General features: G+C 40.6%; 1 protein-coding gene and 1 long non-coding RNA gene across 8 annotated transcripts in view; both read right to left on the bottom strand.

Annotated features, from left to right (window-relative positions):
- Positions 1-13,350: 13,350 nt before the first annotated feature.
- On the bottom strand, positions 13,351-17,583 carry LOC112530671. Its single transcript, XR_003072459.2, has 2 exons — positions 17,246-17,583; positions 13,351-15,805 (listed from the first exon to the last, which is right to left on the bottom strand). It is a non-coding gene; the product is annotated as an uncharacterized LOC112530671 (long non-coding RNA).
- Positions 17,584-20,153: 2,570 nt separating this feature from the next.
- The window catches only part of IPO11 (importin 11), a 73,814-nt gene continuing 72,646 nt past the window's right edge, over positions 20,154-21,321 (bottom strand). For all 7 annotated transcript variants that reach the window (XM_040655791.2, XM_015277596.4, XM_040655789.2 and 4 more), the window contains one exon: positions 20,154-20,510. In XM_040655791.2, coding sequence (XP_040511725.1) covers positions 20,346-20,510 — 165 coding nt within the window. In that variant the 3' untranslated portion in view covers positions 20,154-20,345. The remainder of the gene's footprint in view (positions 20,511-21,321) is intronic.

Genomic DNA, 21,321 nt, shown 5'->3' with positions numbered 1-21,321 from the left:
TCCTGAGGTGAAGTAAAAGAAAAGGCAATGTTCTTTTGAATGAATTTGAATTTTTATGTGCTGATGCCTTCTATCTGGAGGAAATAGGACTGTAATATGATTGCTGACTCCCCTTAGTCCTCACTGGTCTAACGCTGAGGGAGGTCAGATCTAGCTAGTTTGAGGCCAGCTGACAAGGCTAAGTGGTGGAACAGAGCAAGAAGCCATAAGCTTATCAGAGATGAGTGAGTTTTGTGTAAAGCTATGGAGAAACAGCCTCCAGATGTGTTTTCAGCACCAGAGAAAGCTCCTGCACTACCTGCATGCTGCAGTTCCTGAGCACAGGTTGTGCTCTTCACTGCCTTGGGTTGGCTGCCATGAGGTCATCCATCACCTCTCCCTGCAACCCCATCATGGCACCTGAACAGTGAGCCTACTCTTTACTTCCTGGTTTCAGGACCACAATTTGAGCCATGTGGATGCACATTTAGAAAGAGCGTTGAAAACAAGGGGTGTAACAAAATGGTAGCTGGCATCTGTCCCCATGCCTTCAGATTCCTTCCCTTGTACTGGCACCACCTCAGGAGCAAAGCTTCTCACAGAAAATGAGATCACAAAGCAACCAAATGAGCTTTCAGCTAAATCAGGCTGATGATACAAAGGTACAAAATGCATGGCAAGGTCAGCTGGCTTTTGTCTTACAGTATTTACCTTGCAGACATCTGCAACCTCACCCTAATGCTTTGTACATCCACCCTCTATGCACAGCCTCCATTCCAGTGTGATAAGCCAAGCCAAAACATTCACAGTGAGGAGCACCATCTGCAGTGTTAATTTCTGCAGAATCTACATTTATCTGGCAGTCTCACACCTACCAGTTCTTTGCCAACTGTGATGGGGAGTGGTTTTTACAGATTATGACCAGAGCCAAGCACAAATGAATACAGTGAAACATAGGCATTTCACTTCTGAGTTCTGTTTCTAAAGTTCCTCCCGTATGGTGGTCTGACATCAAATAAACCCAGGCAACGGAAAACCCTTTGAACTCTTTTACTTCCTCTTTATACCATTGATGCATGCAATTTTGCTTTTAAATTCAAGAATAAAAAATATAGGTGTATAAAATACATATCATAGAATCATAGAATCACAGAATTACTCAGGTTGGAAAGGACCTCAAAGATCACCAAGTCCAACTGCAGCCTAACCATAGTACCCTAACTCTAACAACCCTCCGCTAAATCATCTCTGAGCACCACATCCAAACGGCTCTTAAACACATCCAGGGACAGTGACTCAACCACCTCCCTGGGGAGCCTATTCCAGTGCTTAACAACCCTTTCTGCAAAGAAGTGTTTCCTAACGTCCAACCTAAATTCACCTTGGCACAACTTGAGGCCATTTCCCCTCGTCCTGTCACCTGTCACCAGTGAGAAGAGACCTACCCCGCTCTCACTGTAAACACCTTTCATGTACAGGAAGAGAGTAATAAGGTCTCCCCTCTGCCTCCTCTTCCCCAGACTAAACAGCCCCAGCTCCCTCAGCCTCTCCTCATAGGGCTGATTTTCCAAGCCCTTCACTTGCCTCATTGTCCTTCTCTGGACCTGCTCCAGTACCTCCATGTCCTTCTTGTACTGAGGTGCCCAAAACTGAACACAGTACTCGAGGTGAGGCCTCACCAGTGCCGAGTACAGGGGCAGGATGACTTCCCTAGTCGTGCTCACCACACCATTCCTGATACAAGGCAGGATGCCATCGGCCTTCTTGGCCACCTGAGCACTCTGCTGGCTCATATTCAGCCAACTGTCCAACAGTACACCAAGGTCCCTTTCCATCAGGTAGCTTTCCAGCCACACCAACCCAAGCCTGTAGGGTTGTCTGGGGTTGTTGTGACCAAAATGCAGGACCCAACACTTGGCTCTATTGAAACTCATGCCGGTAACCTTGGCCCATTGATTCAGTCTATCCTGGTCACTCTGTAGTGCCCTTCTCCCCTCTGGCAGATCAACGCTCCCTCCCAGCTTGGCGTCGTCTGCAAACTTACTGAGGGTGCACTCAATCCCCTCATCAAGACCATCAATGAAGATGTTAAACAGAAGTGGCCCCAGCACTGAGCCTTGGGGGACAGTGCTTGTGACTGGCCACCAACTGGATTCAACTCCATTGACCATGACTCTTTGGGACCAGCCATGTGCATCAATCAATGGAGATATTAATTACTCTGGATCTGCAAAACTAGAAAATATTCAAACCCAATTTCTTCCAGCTTTAAGCTTCAAATATCAGTTCATATGAGACTGTGTTGTACGGAAATCAAATCTGATAAAGGCAAAAGCATTACAGGTAGTGGTTGTAACCATGAATGCTATTGCACATTTAGAGGCTGTGAAAGTGGTTCCTGCTTCAGGAAAAAAAAAATATTAAAAAAAAAAAGAAAGAAAGAAAGAGAAAGAGAAAGAGTAAGAGAAAGAGAAAGAGAAAGAGAAAGAGAAAGAGAAAGAGAAAGAGAAAGAGAAAGAGAAAGAGAAAGAGAGAGAGAGAGAGAAAGAGAGAGAGAGAGAGAAAGAGAAAGAGAAAGAGAAAGAGAAAGAGAAAGAGAAAGAGAAAGAGAAAGAGAAAGAGAAAGAGAAAGAGAAAGAGAAAGAGAAAGAGAAAGAGAAAGAGAAAGAGAAAGAGAAAGAGAAAGAGAAAGAGGGAGGGAGAGAAAAGCACATTTGCATCCTTTTGGCTTTACCTGAAATTTCTGGTTCAGAATCCTGAGTCTTGCTGACATAAGCTGGTCTGCCAAAACAAACAAACCCCAACACACCAGATGTTCATCACTCAGCGTTCATATTGCAAAAAAGCACAAGGTTTTATTTAGTGAGATTTATATGGTTTAGAAAATGTAACCAAAGATCTCAAATTTTAGATGTTTATCTGAAATTCAAAAGAATCAAGCTGGCTTGAGAAATCGAACTAAATTCTGACCAGAATTCACCCTAGTAAGTCTTTCTCTTTCCACTCTCAGACTCTACATGTATTTCTACCTTTTCCTATCCCACATTAACTGGACCATAGAAGAAAAATTTCACTTCTTTTCACCTATTTTAACTCACTCTCTAGATATTGTGCACAATATATTTGTGTTTATTTTACCAGTATATGTCTTCTGATGTTTTATCTGTCCCTCTCCATTTTCACTCAATGTGGACGTTAAGTACAACAAAAACCAAAAAGCTGATGCTGGTTTCATCAAAGCTTTATTGCTTTGTTAAACTTCACAATCCCTGAAGTCTTCTAGTTAAAATGAATTTATTCTGATACTTTCAAATAATTTCATTAGCTAACTAAATTAACTTCAGAATATTATACAACCTAGGCAAGCTTTACCGCAATTTACTAGTACAAATTAAGAAGAGGATTTCCCTCAGGCAGGGTAATCAATAATGTGTCCAAGATCCTGTTCCAGAAGTCTCTCTGTCTCTGTTCTAATTTGCAAACCATTAATGTCATCAGCATAAAGTGAAGGTCTATATGGTTTCTAAACCAACAGTAGTTTAGAAACTTGCAGAGTTATCTCCAGCAAATCATTACTACACAAACTGGAGTGTCCGCACTGGGTATGGAAGGAACAGCAATCAACCATCCCCTCAACATATGTACGAGTTGCAGTTATTATTATTATTAAAAAAAAGGAAGAAAGAAAGGAAAACAGAAACAAACAAACAAACCAAACAAACAGACAAACAAAAAAACTACAAATAGTAAGAAGCCCAAAGTGTTTGCAGTACTTTAATGTATATGTATTTTATATATATTTTATATACTTTTTTATATATATAGTATTCTTAAAGAATGGGTTCTTGCCAAGGCTCATTAAAAGGTTCTAGAGCAACAGAGATGTAGAATTTACAAGCCTTCAAAAATACTTCTGTTTATCCACTTTTTAAGAATTATATTGAAGTATTAGCCAAATAGCTAATGACAACTTACGTAATTCAAATGTTATTTAGCAGTTGAGATTTTAGTTCAGACAGGTTTAGTCTTTTATTTGTTTTTTTGAAAGGACATTTTACTTCCATCTCTGGAATTTTTCACAAGATTGTCCTTAAATCTCAGCTTTTAGAACAAAACATGGCATGACCTTTGTACCTTCATGTGTTCTTGTTTTGATTTTTCATCTTTACCCAACCTTCTCTGATACTATCATATTCTCACTAAAAGCCTATCAAGAAAAACAACTGCTATGTCTGAACATCAGCTTTTGCTCTCTGAAGATGAAAATCCTACTACGTATCCTGTTCCAAGTCCTCAGCCCTGCCATCAGTCTGCAGATTATTCTCACTGTTGTATAACAAAAGCCTCACCAAAAAAAAAAAAAAAAAAAAAAAATTCAAAACAATTGAAAAGCAAAAGAACAACAACAAAAAAAAATTAAGGTGAAGCAGCCACAGGTGTTGCTGAAGTCTCTCTATACTAACAGAGGTTTTGTTTGAGCCTTGCACTTGGGTCAGAGGCTGAACACCATTCTCCAGCACAAGTGTATATTTTTACTGTTCTGACCTCCCAAGGACATTCCATGTTCAGAGGTGGGGGGTCTCAAGAAATCCCAGTTTCTGCATGACAAGGACTGCAAGACAGCTGCACAGCTGATTGGGATGTTCTAGGAGGATACAACTATAGAGAAAAAGACTGAGATTCACAAACAGCAAGGGAGAGTTTAGCAAAATTACTGTGAGAGAATTACATGGAACAAGCCGGTTATCAGTTATCAAATTGACAAATTTTTGGAAGTATAGTTTTCTGTTTTAGGCCTGGTAGACACACATGAGTGCAAGTTTTATTTCTGACCAAACAACAGCAACAGATCTAAAATGTAGAATGAGCATTAAATGTCAATGGGAAGAAAGTACTGCATCCATAAACTTTAAGGACCAGAGCACAGACCAGTGGAATTAGCTTCCATTATCACTATGGGCTGAGGTTCAGCTGACTTTATCTTTCCTTCCAAAGTTCACCAGCCCTAGGGAAACATGAAAAACTGAACATCTTCAGGAGAAATATGTTTCTTATAACTAATTTCTGTCCCTTTCCAGGGACTGAAGATGAGAGAAAACGACCAACTTGTACAAATACACACCTGCTTTACCAGTATCTATACTCAGGCAAGCCTCCTCTCACTCTGTGTATCTGTGTTAAGAGTTATGAAGCTTTTCAGGTATCTGTATATTGAAAAACGTTCATATATCTCAAAAGGCTGGCCACAAACCAAGTAAACTAAGAAAATTCTTGTCTGAACACTGCATACAGTTAAGCTTGTGACAGAAAAAAAAAACTGTGCTAAGTACAACTATTTTCAGACATGCCACACACTGGTTCCAAAGCTATACCCAAAGCTATAAATGTAGTTGCATTTATCAGGTTTCTGAGCAATGACTTTCTAAAAATGCCCAACAACTCGCTCTTCATTGTGACAACCTGCTCTTCTCCTCAGTCAAACTCTTGAGTGAAAAGAAGAAAAAGAAAAAAACATTGGCAATTTGGTTAGAATATTTTACTTGATAAACATTACACTTTTCATCTCTGACAGTAGACTTAACACACTTGCAGCCTTCATCTAGGTTAACAATCCGGCCACACAAAATGGATTTCTCCTGGATATTGTAGAGGCTCATAGCACACACACCACATCCTGTGGAACACTGTTTTCTGTTTTTCTGTAACCATTTTTAAGCACAGTCCTCAGAAGTACATGCGAGTGGAGAAAACAGTGGTTCACACTGCCTGATAATTTTTTGACACAAATAATTTCCCAGAGGAACAAATCTACTCATCATGGCCCTCACATTTACCTCAAAGACATCTCCAGCGTTATCAGAAGGGTTCTCATGCTACTTGTTGCCTTATTAATGCCCAGAAGACTGTCTTCTTCCTGACATTTACAATCTTGCCAGTTTGTGTATTGCTGAAACTTCCCTTTGAATAACTCAGAGCCATGTTTTCCTAATGTGTTCTCTCACACCACCACAGCTGCTAGAAGAACCAGCCCAGTTTTTTTAATGTGATTTTTGTAGCTTTTTCTCTGACCGTATAACAGGGCAACTCAATGGGAAAGGATATCCCTGATGACAGGAATAAAAGATGAAAAAGAGGATTTATAGATATGCCAAGAATATCCAGAGTCACTATAAAAAATTGTATATTCTTTGTATATTCTGACCAAAGCTCTGAGATCCATGGTGATCCTGCAGTGAATCGGGATCTACTGCAGGCATTGGTGGAGGGCAGTGTTAAAATTAGGAAATAAAGCTGCATTTGGTGTTTATCTAATTACATGGTTCACTGTACTTCAGATGTTGCAGGCACAGGCATTGTAGCTACCTAGCTCTGAGCAATTCCTTCCTCATTACTGACAGCAGATGTTTATTACTCAGTACAACTGGCTAAAGGCTCTTTGTGGAGCGTGCTGAAAGAGAGACAACTTTAAAATTCCATTCCTTGTGCTTGTTTGGAATTGAGGGATCGTTAGTTTGGGTTCTTCTGTGGAGCGCACAGAACCTTCTTTTGGTCCTGAAGTCATTACACTGCTATAGAGAGAAAAGGAATAAAAAACTGCTCACAGAAACTTAAAAAACATTTTATAAATTCTGTATAGTTAGAGCAATTAATACCACAGAACAGTGTGAGTTGAAAGGTCCCACAAGGATCACGAAGTCAGATTCCTGGCCCCACACAGCACCACCCAAAATTCAAACCCTACGCCTGAAAACATTGTCCAAACACTCCTTGAACTCCTGCACTTGGGGTCATGACCCTTTTCCATGTCCACCCCCCTCTGGAGGGAGCAGACCCTGTCCCCAACCCAGATCTTCCCCTCCACTGACACAGCTCCATGCCGTTCCCTCGGGCCCTGTCGCTGTCGCAGAGAGCAGAGCTCAGTGCTGCCCCTGCGCTCCCTGTGAGGAGCTGCAACCGCCATGAGGCCTCCCCTCAGCTCCTCTGCTCTGGGCCCAGTACTCCCAGGCCCCCCCAGCCACCTCTCACACACCTTGCCCCCCAGTTCGTAGCCCTCCTTTGGACACTCTCCTGTAAGATACCTGACCTTCTGCACAGAGGTCAAGAACCCTGTTTTCATATAGGCTGCACACTACTAGCCTGCTTAAAAAAAAAAAAAACAAGTCTCAGGAAAAGCAGTTTGTTTGTTGCTCGTAAGTAATACAGCCATTGTCAAGAGACAATTTGCCATCAGAGACTTTCCCCACAGATGAAAAAGAACTATCTTATGAAATGGTGTTTCAGGGCAGGGTAAGTGTAAGTTTCTGCATTGCTGTTCCTGGTGCTGGCTGTTTAATTAGCAGAACCGCTAGCAGCCTCTGTGTTGTTACAGAAGTGCCTCAACAGTGGTGTAACAGAACACATAATAAGATGGATCGGCAGTACCTGGGGTTAATGGCATTGCCCATATTCAGCTGTAGACTTGAAAAAAGAGCTCTGGTAAAGGCTGCTAATGTAAGCAAGTCCATACAATTTATCCCCTTTCCTCCCTCCTGCATACCAAAAGCAATAAACTTTCAGGTATAATTGTCATTCCGTATTTGGGAACATTTCACCTCAGAAGAAAGTTATTAGTTCCGTCTTCCCGCTCACCTCTTACAGGGACAGAAAACAGTATCACACTGTTAGGAGTCACTATCATCTGTTAGAAGTAATTGTACAGGATTATTCTTCCTCCTTCCATGCATTGCTCTTAGATATTGTCACTATCCCATTTATAATGCTTTTGTCCTTCCTTTCTTCAAGCCTTATATTGGTAGCTTTGCTCATCTGAGGCTCTGCTGTATCACAGTGACAATAGGCAGACATTTGCTTTTGGCAAATTTTACAGCAACTAGCTAAACCTGGCCCTAATATACGTGCCACATCTCAACCCAGAAAAAACTCAGATGCCACAATCTTCTACAAGTTATAACAAAGAAACCAGCTGAAGAACTTGCCTTGATACACCTGGTATTTTTAGTGGATCATAAAATAACTTTTGAATAAGCATAAACTTTTTTAGTTTTGCTTTTCAAACAGAAGAGTCTTACTGTGCTAGGTAGGCTGTTTCAGGAGTAATGATCATTACTTGTGAAGGAAGACACAGTGGAACATGTCCTACACCTTGGAGCAGTCATCAGGGGCAAGAAGACTGTGGAGCAAAAAATGATGTTAACGAGCAGTATTAGCCTGCCGTGCCTTAACCACTGCCCCTGCACAGCACTGAGTGTGCATCATGAGATGCCAGGAGCCCTAGCAGGAGCCTGCAATGCCCAACATCTGCCTATGTTGAAGGCAGAAGTGATGGCAAAATGGCCAGAGCACACCTATGTGAACAGTAGTCTCATATGTACAGTATAGACAGAGCTCCACACAGAGCCCATAGGAGAGAACATGAAGCAGTTTCCTAATTCTTTCACTATTCACCCAATCCACTGATTCGGATGCCTTTGCTGCTCCATTAGGAGCCTCTTGCCTCAGGCGCGGAGCTCTTCACGCACCATGTCACTGATACAGCCATGGCGGGGAGTTGGACTTTGACGTTCAGCAGTGTTTATTTCCCCTCCTTAAGTTTTCAGAATAATAGGTGAAGGGACCACATATAAAAGTATTTTTCATGTATTCTTCAAGAATTTATATTGTCTAGATCCATTTCCTTGGCATTTCTACAAGTACATCTCAATCCCAGCACTGTATTTTTAACTGGCTTTAGCTTTGGTGAGACAGTTAGCACTTACGAACTGTAAGAACCAGGCTGTGGATTAAGAATGTAGTAGGTATGGAAACACCCAAATTGCTGTGCTGCTGAACTTGATCAGAGTGTTTGTTTCTTAGTGCTTGACTTACTTAGACATGAAGCAATTCAAGCAGAGCTAATAAATTCAGGCTAACTCTGGCAGTTAAGCATTAATGCTGCATCAGTGCAATGAGGGACAAAACTTATTTGACCTACCTTGATGCTGTGCAGACCCACCTAGATGCAGTATTTCTGGGCCTGGATGTGGGCACTCTGGTAGTATCTATATAGTAAACTGTAAAATTATTCTGCTTTATTGGTTCCTAAAAAAACAAAGAGGGAGGGAAAAAACTCTTTCCATCCCTTACTCCAAGCCCAAGTAATTGAGCTATTCCCGAAGTACATTTTGCCATTTCACATGACAAAGAACAGAGGAGAGGAGGGGGTGCCCTGGACAATGTGTCAATTACCTTAGTCACAGTTGCTAGCAATTTATGAGAGTGACAGCGTTGGTTTATTATTGTGGCATAGTTGGTTCACTGTAAATTGTACCTCCAGATAGAGGGAGAGGTACTCTGATTATAATCTGTACTATTCAGGGGCTCAAAGCTTCTGTTATTTTACCTCAATTTACTACAAAATGAAGATTTTGTAGGAACTTGCACACAGAAAGTACCTTCTTTTATTACTGTGAGCTTTTGTTGACTTTTTAAAGTGCAGTTATAACCGTGGGCAAGTGGAGATGATGCAGACTGCAGATTATATTGCTTCTGCTGAATTAAAGTAACCCTGCATAGATTTAGAGTCAGCAGACTGGCAGCTCCAGAGATCAGATCCCACAGGACAGTCTCTGCCTGAAGGAGAAGGCAAACATCCCACTGTTTTGTAGGATCACACCCGTGGTTCAGTGCCATGTTTTTCACTGGTAATAGTTGACATTCCTATTTGAGCCGTGTGGAAATGACCAAAAGCATTTGTGTTACTGTAACTCAGTGACTTACCACTGCTATGTTATGCTCTGAACCCCTGCAGTCTTGTGCATCTTCACTGTAAATTCATAGTGGGCTAAGCAAATACAGTATAATTCCTACTTAAAACAGGTGGACATTGTACATAGTCAGGTGTAAATAGTGAGCCAGGCAATAACTTCATGGAGAATCACAGAATCGTGGAAAATAGGTGGTATTTGTGAGAGCAGGGCTTGTTTTGCCTTTAAATTTTGCTTCCCAGTTCCTCTCTTAAGACCTCTCAACACACTCCTAATTGCATGAGATACATCATAGTTTCCATTGCTATGGTGTGAATGGGGCTTCAAGCACTCCAACACTGTTGTTTTTCCTGTTTTACATCCATTTGTATTTATCATTTTCATAGCTCACCACCATACATTTCTTACTTTTGTCTTCACATCAGCTCTCATCATTTTCTTCTTTATCTTTCCCACTCTCTCACTCACTCTAATAGCTCACTTGTTCTATCCCCTCCCTCCATAGGGCAGTCTATTTCTCTTGAGCTCTTTCTGAGGGCATCCTCTTACTACTGCATTTGCCTTTTCCAAGCAGGCAGTTGAGACTATCCCATTCTGAGCCATGCACTGAAACCACACAACAGAGAACATAACTGGGTCATGTCTAGTCTGCTGAGAGTCACAGGCTGTTATGTGCAATTGGGATAAAATTAACCTGCAGGAGTGATTCTATGAGGTCCATGCTACCGTCTGAATCTTCAGACCAGAGAGAACTGATTTAAAAATACAGTAGATGAAAAGCTGCATCTGCAATCATTCCATGAGAAAATTTCCACTTCAATTTCCAATTACCTGCCTATCAAACTCACAAGGTTAGAACAAGGTTTTCTAATGCCACTGATGATTATCTATAGTTTCTGGCTAATTTTCTTATACTATGTATCTGTAATTGCAATAAAGTTTATTAATAATCGCCTGACAAATAGGTGTTATAAGTAGCCAAACAAATAAGAAACAAAACAAAACAAAACAAAAATACACCAAAACAACTAAGCGCTTCTTTCTTTTTTAATTTCATAAATATGGAAATGCCATTCTAACACAGTTTTCAACCAAGAGCAACATTATGGAATTATTTAAAAGAACAACTGATAAAAGAGGTTCAAAAAATATAAAAATAGAGCAGCCTCTGATATGCTCTGCTAGGTTTAAGTGTTCTGTAAAACTTTAATGTTGCATAGAAATAATGAGAAAGAGACAGAACAGAACAACAGCAGCTTCTAGATCTGTCTTGTATCATTATTTCACTGTTTGCAAACACATTTCACATAAAGTGCAAATTAAACCAAGTTATTCTACTCAAGCACTTGTGGATAATAAGGCACTACATATTTCAGTGTGTCTTCGGTGTTAAACCCACACATCCCTACATATTAAAGCAAGGACCTTGAAGTCCAGAGACTGAGATCCACTGGCTTTCTCATACTATAATGAAAAAATTACCACTGACTTTGTGTCAATTGCAACACAAGTGTGCACGTGGCTGTGCACGTATAAGATGGTCAATGATGTGCTCCAATCCATGGCCTTCTCCTATCCCCATTCTTCCTTTCACCAAATCAGAACTCCAATAAATAAACTATGAACTCTGCAATAAAATAAATAGATCTGTACATTTTACAAAGAGGATCTTTCCCCTTTTTTCTCTTTCTCCTGAAATACTGTCTTTAACAAGGTTCAGGTATCTGTACTTCCTCATTAAAGATTTTTTGCAACAACCCTTCAGCCTGTGGGAATCCTTACGCTCTTTTTACTTTGTGTCCAGTCCTTGGACCCTAAAGTTCAGAAGTTCTCTGTTCCATCTTGTTTCTTTTCCACAACAAACAGTATTTAGATCAAGGCCTTCCTCCACAGGGTTTCACTCATATTGCCTTCCTTAGAGGGTGGACATTTCCAGTCCATCATTTACACTGTATTTTTCCCCCTAAAATTCCCAACAATAAGTGCCTTTTGATTTGAATAGGACTGGGAGTCTTTAGCAAGTGTGTAAGTTCCTGATGAGAGGAAATAAATAAGAGGGACCAGGCTCATCTCAGTGGTGTCCACTGACAGGACAGAAGGCTACAGACACAAACCTAAACCCGTGAAATTCCACCTGAACTGCAGGAAACACTTTTTCACTGTGAGGGCGGTGAAGCATGTTGTCCAGAGGGGTTGTTGAGTCTCGATCAGTGAAAGCAGTTGAACTCAGCTGGACATGGTCCTGCACAACCTGTTGTAGCTGACTTCACTTGAGAAGGAGGAGTGTGTTTGATGGTCTCAACACATCCCTTCTGATAAAAAGCAATTGTATAAAAGCCCTTTTTCTCCATAGTTCAGTGACCTTGTTCAAACTCTCTCTCCTCCACTAGGTTGCTGGATTTCCTTTTAACCAGCCATACAGGAGGGTTGACTCCAGACATCTCTTGCAAGGCTCATTACTGTTTCTAATCTTCATCTGCCTTTGTACTGCTAGACCACCCTGCTCAATTACGTAACTTACAGTTCCTACTTCACTGGCATTTTTCTTTTTTTTCTTTCTTTTCTTTCTTTCTTTTTTTCTTTTTCTTTTTTCTTTTTTTGCCAATTAACTCTTCATCAGCACTTCCAAACCATCAATAAAATTTAATAAGAACAAGCTGTAATCGAGAACATTGCGTCATCTTTCTATAAGCCTTATACCAGGTTGGGAATTGCCTATTCCCCATCTGCTTTCCACCTCTAATTATTGAGATGTTAGGATCTCAGCTGTGCAACAGCCCAATCCCCTCACCAGCATCAGTGATATGACTTTCTCAAAGTCCACCTCCTTTCATTCAGCCATACTTTTATCAACAGGCTCCAGGAAGCTCAAGAAAGAGGCCCACAGACACTTGGTTGATTTTAGATAGAGGCATTTTTGGAGGGGCAGGAGGGAAGAGAACTGCTGTGGAGCAGAACGATTCTGTTGGCAGGGTTTCAGGCTGATTTCAAAAGGAAGACAGTACAACAAAATGCTTCAATAACTGAGCAAAGCTAGGAAGAAAAAGCCAGAAGAAGACTCCTGGGATCTAGGAACTGTTGATACATTCTGCATTACAGTAGCATTGAATGAAATGGGTAAGAAGCATCGACAGTAAGTAAGACAACACAGGGTTCTTGCTGCTTCCTACACCTACAGCTATTGGATTAATCCATCTTCTTGTCCTTGACTGTAGTGCTCAGGGCCTTATATTCAAGGTTTTCATTTATATATTAAAAAAACTGAAAGGTATGTGTGCTACTGAACTGCCATGCATTTGTTATACATATAAAAAAAAAAAAAGATAAAGTTCCCTCTGTGCTAAAAGTGAGAAAATGCATAGCAGAGCATTTCACAAGTCAGATGAGACCAAGATATTTTAATAATAAAAAACTCCAGTGGATGTACAGCTTATTTCTGTATGTTTCCTTGCACAACCTGTGTCATGCTTAAAGGTGAGTGGGAGAGCCATCACAGTGAAGGTGATATGTTGGGGGTCTCTGTTTCCTTTGCAAAGTCATAAATTCTACATACACATACAAAACCTCACATTCCTGTTATATGTGGATTTCCAGTTTTCCTCAGCAACATGCAAAAACACCTGGAAGATACATCTGTCACATTTTATTTAACTGAAAAAAATCAGATAACAGCTGGAATAAAGTGAGTACCCCAACTAAAATATTTGTTTTCAAATACTTCAGGGACAACTTCAGAAATGGCTCATGTACTTCTGAAACATGGCCATGCAGCAAAATATCTGTTATTATTGTTCTACAGATTTGGACACACTCTGAGAATTGGCTTATCAGAAATTCCAGATTTCTTAAGCTGGTATTATAGTTGTGTACAGCATACGGTTGATTCGGTTGTTTTCCTGAATAAGCGGGGAAACGCATTCTCAGCTTAAAACACAAATACTGAACAGCACACATTCTGTTATACTCCCCAAGTCACACCAAAGACATTTCTAGCACAAATACTGGAAAGAATCAGCTTTCAATTCAGTCACATCATTCAAGCATCTTATCTCTATTTCACAACGCTGCTTCAATCATCTTTCTTGTTAAGAAGCAGTTAAAAATCACCGAAGAAAGTGATGACAACCCACAGTCATAGTCAAAATGACTAATTATTTACTTGTTTTTGCTGTTGTTTCAAGTACCGATGTGTTGCCACCTCTGAAGAGTTACACTGATATGAAATTCCATAATAGAATCGAGTAAGCTTTCTGGAGGTTAATGAAATGCAGAAACTGAAAACTAGTTTTAGTTAGTGAGAAAACATGCAGGCTCAGCAAATTGTCTCACCTAAGAATATTTATTTTAAATCTTCTAGATTTTTGACATGCTCAAAAGTGACAGTTTTATTTCAAAAGCTGCTGCCATTTTATTAAAAGATGATTAAGGAATCTAAAAAAGAAATACAGCATTAAATCTTAGGTCACCTATTAGATATAAGTGTATATATATATATATTTAATATATTTAATTTTTTTTTTTTTTTTTTTTTGCAAAGCCATCGTTTTTTTCCTTTCTTTGCAAAGAAAGCCAATTACTTGCACTGCTCCAGCCCAGAGGACAAGTTTGCCACCTGCTGACAGCCACTGTTGACTTCAGGCATGAAATGTCCCTTGACATGGAATGTTATTTTAAAAGCCATACTTTAGTTACACCTGCACACTTGTGGCAGAAGTGCTTCATTTGCAGCAAATTCATGTTTGCTCCTTTACAATTATTTTAGGGCCTTCTTTGAAAACTGGTGTAAATCACTCACTTTGTGTAAATCTGAGAGGAAATTCCTGCATGTTCAATGTCTAAGTAGTATGTGGTAATCTAATCAATAGTCAGGGCAGAAGTACGTGTTTAGCCTAACAAGCATAGCATACAGAGAATACAATGGTTTTAAACATTTGACCCTCCCCAATAATTTTTTAAAGGGCATCAGCTCAATTTTGTTTTCATCTGAGCAAAATATAAAATGAAAAAAGCTATTGTTCCTTACGCAAAGTTTCTACTGAAACAGTCAGATTTGATTATCTCATGATTACTCATCATTATTAACCACAGCTAGCAGAACGATGGCAATCATGAACATTTTAAAATTAGTAATTAATCATTTATTTTTTGAAGCAGCAGCACTTAAGCAAGACAAGCAAATGTGCTTGGAAAGCCTTCAAAATGCACACCTTAATTCCAAAGGTGTTGCATTTGATAAGTGAAGATACGGCATGTGTCGTTGCTCCAAGTACACCATTAACTTTAATTTATGAGAATCGCTGGAGTTAGGAACTGTGCTAAGGTGAAAAACCATCAAATATAGTAAAAATTACTGAATGTTGTTGCTTGTAGATCTGGTAGCATGTTCGTGATATGGTCTATAGAAGTAATATTATCATTACTGAGCCACCAAAGAAATGAATCCATCTGGTATGGATCACTGTTACGAGCTGTGCTTCCATTTAGGACCTCAATTAGCATTCCTGGTCCTGAGAGTAGATACCTGTGGGGACCAAAATGAAGAAAAACGGATTTTCATCAACAGTTTTGCTAAGGAGATCACACTATGAGACTGTCCAATAAAATAAAAATTGTGGTCCAACCCTTGGAAAACAGACAAGACGATTTTGTAGCAGGAAGGAACACATCTCAGCTCTCTGACATCCTTTCCTTTGTAGCCTGAAAAATGTGCCTGCAGAGTCACTTCAACAACCCAGTGAGACACAGCCCTTCTTTCCTCCTCTGCTGTCTCCAGAGAGCACTGCTGGAGCCAGGCTTCCTTCTGCAAATTCTTCCAGTTGCATCCTGCCAGCCAGAGAGCTTTAGTTCACCTACATCACACCAAAGAGAGTTTTCTCAAATGCCTTTTCCCAGGGCTCCCAGAACCACGTGGAGTTTTGCAGCAACTCTTCATGCCTTGTACCCCTCCTGTGCCCCCCATCACGCACAGACACTGAGCTCTTAGCAGACGGAAGAAGCAATGTCTTCAGCTTCACAGCTAACAGCTACTGCTTCTTCTGAAAGGTGAAGTGATAAAATCTGTAAACCTCAGGAGCTCAATTATGCTGTAGGGAAAAAAAAAAAACAAAACACCTCAATTTACTGTTTTCTTTGACAAATAAAGCCGAAAAGGCAGCGGGACCAAAGAGCCTTCCTAGGGATTTCAGAAAATATTTCACGGCTTCTGTTTCATGCAGTTTGTTGCAGTACTCAGTTTATCCATTGTTTCAGTGCTGGAATGGCACTATGTGCAGGCAGACACTTGTTTGCATTGTGCTGATAACTGTTTTCAGATAAGCATTCAGATACAATGATGACAGTTATTTTAATCTGCAGTCCAAGTCCCGGAGTAAAATCTTCCAATAAGAAAAGTTGAACATCCAGTGACAAATTTAACGTGTGCCCTAATGCATACAAGGCTAAATTAACACGCTGAGTCAGAAATAGTACTCAGAAAGTTAATGACAATGTTATTTTGTGGTTATTAGCCAGAAGTACATCCCTTACCCCTGATAGCGTCTGTGCTGACGTCAGTTGCGTGCACCAAAAGAACCTGCTGCTAGCAATTCACCACGTGGGGTGACATGACGTTTGAATGCAGCAGAGAACAGAATAGGTCTGGTTCATCTGCATGCGGTGGTGCTGACAGGTCCCTTCTGATACAGGTGCTGCATACAGTCCTAACACCAGACTGTCCTTCTGCCTAAGGCTAGGGAAAGTAGGTAGGACCTTCCTCAGCCTGAGATGTCCAGGAGTACCACGTGGAGATGCACAAGCGATGTTACTGAAGTGTGCTTAACGGTAACAGGTAGTGCTGTGTGACCTGAGGTTGCTCTGCATGCTGTGCAGCAGTGCCACAAAGCGTTAGCACCAGCAGGGCCCAGCAGCTCAGCATGATGTAGGCACTACCAGTGCAATGCCACCATCTCTGTTAGTCCCTTTCACCTTGCAAGTCCTGAATCATCCAGAACTCTACACTGGGTACGCTGATGCTGGTAAGATGAACGAGGATGTGACGTGCAGGTAATGTACAGACAAATTGCAGCAATTTTTCTAAAATCTCACTAGTCCCAGGTAGGAAGTAAGAAAAATGGGTTATGAAACACCTTTTGCAGACAGATGTGGCCAGCTGCCTCTGCCACTGAAAGCAGGGAATGGTCAGACTTTCTCTGCAGAAAGCTTTTCAAAACTGTTTCTCCCCAGAAGGGCAGAACAGGAAAAAGCTCATATGGTTATGAGAATATGGTGGTCTGGCAAGATTTTTAAAAGCATGAAGGTATCTCTACCTTTAAACAGCTGATCATCTCTAGAAACAACAACAACAACAACAACAACAAAAAGCATGTCAGAGTAGCTGAATTCTCCCAAAGTCAGGCAAAGAAAGTTCACTTCAGCATTGAAGGTGGAAGACCAATTTAAAAGGAAAATCTCAAAACACAGAAAAAGTTTCTCCCCTCTGCAACCCGATAGAAGAGTCCAAGGCACACAGAAAGAAGCAGCATTACCTTGGCAGGCCATTCCTGCAGTTGTCCATCTAACTAATAAATAATTAATGCAATCCAAGTCTCAGATCTGTAGGTAATTATTTGAATTGCAGCCATCTGACCTTAGACTTTCCAGTAACAATTACTAAGTATTCTGGTGATACGCCTTTGATGAAAGAGAAAAGAATTGAGGCTCTGGATAAGAGCAATTTTAAGTCCAAGTACAGCCCAGAGTTGACTGAAATTAGTTACTCATTAACCTCTGCAGAGCTTCTCTGCTTTATGAAAGAGAGATAGAAAGAACTCGGGACAGCAAGTAAGAAAACTTTCATAATAATGAAATTAGTGACAAAAATGAAAACTTCTATCTGTGGATAGAGTTACACATCGACATTCTCTAGAACCCCAACAAATACAATTCAGCGTTACAATCCAAGTCTCCTTTTCTCAGAAACAAATCAAATGGAAATTATCTTCTCTCCTGAAGCTTTACAGCATCCTTCAGCTTGTATGACTGAATGGGGAAATGGTAGCAGGATAAGGAGAAAGTTATAAAGTGACAAAACAGCCAGCTGCTGATACTGAATTGTACTGCTGGGTTAGAGGGTACTCCTCTTGGTATACATTATCAGGCTCCTTCATATCTCCCAGTTTATGACACAGCTTTGTGAAGCAAAAAGCCAGGAATGGTACTAAATCCAGCACTACCTGGTACTGCTGCAGCGTATAACAGGTATGCATTCATGGAAGCATTGCTCTGATGAAACCCTAAGAATATGACTGAAAAATAATGCTACAGTGTCAGCAAAGTTGGTTCCATAGCAACAACAAATTTGGAATGGGCAACAGTTTTTCTTCCAGCTGAACATTAGAAACTGAGGTAGAAGATGTTAACCAAGGGACTGGAATAAGTAAAGCTACCTAAAACTGTAGTATTTTAGTAACTACTCAGTTTCATTATTTAACAAAGTCCACCTGGGAAGGTAGAGATTTGGTGAGTACTTCCACCTTTAAGTCTATTTATGCATTGCTATCTCATTAAAGGCAAGTTACTCTACAGAAAGTAAGCCACTAAGTCTATTAAATAGATCCTACTTAAATGTGCCTTGGAACTAGCAATAGAAATATTAACTGTGTGAACGTTAATTCATGCAGAGAAGCTTTTAGTCAATCTTAGAAGAAAGAGGAAAATTCAAGACCACATGAGCTGTAGTGACTAAGTGACAGGAATGTCACTCCTTATAAATCCAATAACGTCAGTGCAGGAAGGCTTCATTCTCAATTTACAGGTTGTGCTTTATAGACTCATAGAATTGTTTGAGTTGGAAGGGACCCTTAAGGGTCACTTAGTCCGACTCTCCTGGAAGGAGAGAATTGCTCAGAGCCCTGTCCACCCTGATCCTGAGCGTCTCCAGGGGTTGGAGCATCCACCACCTCTCTGGGCAACTTGTGCCAGCGTGCCACCACACTTATTGTAATATAATCAGTCTAAATCTCTCCTTTTTTAGGTTGAAACCCTTTCCCCTTGTTCTGTCACCACAGACCTTGCTAAAGAGCCTGTCCCCTTCCTTCTTAGAGCCCCCCTTTAGATACTGAAAGACCACTCTCTGGTCTCTCCAGAGCCTTCTCTTCTCCAGGCTGAACAGCCCCACCTCTCTCAGCCCATCCTTATAGGAGAGGCGTTCCATCCCACGGATCATTTTTGTGGCCCCCTCCAACAGGCCCATGTCTCTCCGGTACTGAGGACTCCACACGTGGATGCAGTACTTCAGATGAGCTCTCACCAGCGCAGCGCAGAGGGGCAGGATCACCTCCCTGACCCTGCTGGCCACACATCTTTTGATGCAGCCCAGGATCCAGTTGGCTTTTGGGGCTTTGAGGGCACACTGCTGGCTCACATCCAGCTTGCCATCCACCAGTACCCCCAGGACATCTTCAGCAGGGCTGTGCTCTATCCATTCATCCCCCAGTTTACTCTAATAGAAGGGGTTGCCACAACCCAGGTGCAGTACCTTGCACTTGGATTTACTGAACTTCATGAGGCCTGTCCAGGTGCCAGAGCATTCATTTAAACCAAGCCAGAAGGGCGGTATCCTCCTGAAGTCTGACACTTCTATGTTTGCCTCTTTGAAAGTATAATTTGCAGTACAGTTGTATAACTAACAGGGAACAGTTACGTGTTGTGCACAGTTCACTTACAGGGAAAACTGTCCCTTTTGACACCCCACTTAAGATGTCAGTCACTATAAGAGAACTAGATTAAAACAGGCTTCTTGTTCCCTTTCCCCTCACCTCATTCTGTTGAGAAATAGACAAGAATGAAGGAAGAACACTGCCTTTGAATCACCAACAAACCTCAAGAGTTCTCTATCATTTTTATCGAGCCTAATATCCTCATTACATCTGCAGGGCTTGCTCTAAAAATCAAATGGACTCCATAGACTTGGGATACCATTACTCTTATGAAGAGGACACTACTCAGCGCCGAATAGGACCCACTCACACTGAGACAGGTAAGCCCCCTCATTTTGTGAGAGCATTCACATTTGGCAGCTTTTTCTTTTGAAAGGAAAAAGCAGTATTCAGGTTTTTTTTTTTTTTAAGTGTGGGTATCTTAGACAGAGGCAGGTCTATGTGAGCATATAACGTTTAATAAGCTCCAATTAAAAACTTCCTGCTGAAACAGTCCCCTACTTAAGCAGCTGCAGAAAAATGCTGTCACAAGCAATTCTGTATAAAGCACAAAACTCAGGGTAATACTTGACTGGAGATCAGATTCTTCTCCTCTGTGAAATCAAACAATTCTGTGTGTGTGTTTGTTTTTTTCTACCATCAACAGAACAGAAAACAAATATTATTATGCGTATTTCCACATACAATTCATCTTTCTTCATATACAGAAAAATAACACACAGAACACTTGGAAAAATGTAGTCAGAAGCCAAGTTACATTTATTCTATCAATCTTACAGTGGAGAAACAAAAGAATTTTTTCTTTTTTAACACAAACTATTTTCAGCTTTCAGTAGGCTCTTTCATACAAGAGATGGCTGGAAGATTTTTCTATTTTTTGGAAGTTAAATTGAACGTACAAAATCTTGGTGCTTTTGTTTTATTTTATTTAGAAGCCTTGTAAAAATTCTTGCAGCTGTGCAACTACTTCTGTATCCACGGTTTCCATAAGCGCATGGAAGCCTTGTTCTCCCAGCAATTCCTGCTGTGCCTTTAGCTTCTCATAGACGAACTGTTGCAATGACACGGTGTGTACGGGGTCCTTTAGGGCAAGCTGTAGAAAAAGAGAAAAAAAAAATGGAATTAACTCTAAAAATACTCTTCAAATACTCATCTCTTCAGCAAGCTGAGCCCACAAGAGAAATATTTTCTCTGTTATAAATTGAGAAGCAAAAGGAAAAATGTCAATTTAAAACTATTGGAAACAAGTCTCAAACCATGAACCCAGTCTGCTGCAAGATCACACTCTTTTGTATGACAAAACAATTTCAAAGCTGCTTTGCTGACAGAGGAGCTACTCAGGCTCTAAAGTCAGTAGAGAGGTGTGGACAGGCTATGGATGTCCCTCAGCCCATGAGGCTGGAAGAAGAGGAGGTAAGGGCACCTGGAATCACAAAGAAGTGGGATACTGAAATAAATACAAAGCTACTGCAGACAGATGAACACCCGCTTGCCTCAAAATCAAGCATTATTAATGCTGGAAAATCAGAAAGCAAAATGTAATGCTAAGTCTCAGAGCCCACTGAGAAAGGAAATTCCTGAGCTCAGATTCCCTGCAGAAATGGGCACATGCAACTTGCACAGCTACACTATATTCCTTTTCTGTCTTTTTTCACGACATGTATGGCACAAGTCACAAGTTGTAACATTATCTTAGCAACCACCCCATAGAAACTTAGAGTGAAAAGCACAGAGGATTTTTGCTATATAAAAGGATATGTTGGAACTCATTATATTTCAGTAATGTACATTTCTTTCAAATTTCTTTGCTGAGTTGAATCAGAAATAAGAAATAAGGCATTTAATTATTCTCTTACTAGAAGCTATGGGATGCAGTTAGCATCACATGGAGTTTGTATCAAATG

This window comes from Gallus gallus, chromosome Z (assembly GCF_016699485.2).
Source record: "Gallus gallus isolate bGalGal1 chromosome Z, bGalGal1.mat.broiler.GRCg7b, whole genome shotgun sequence".
NCBI lineage: Eukaryota > Metazoa > Chordata > Aves > Galliformes > Phasianidae > Gallus > Gallus gallus.
The sequence above is the reverse complement of the archived record's forward strand: the minus strand, read 5'-3'. Positions and strand labels throughout refer to the sequence as shown.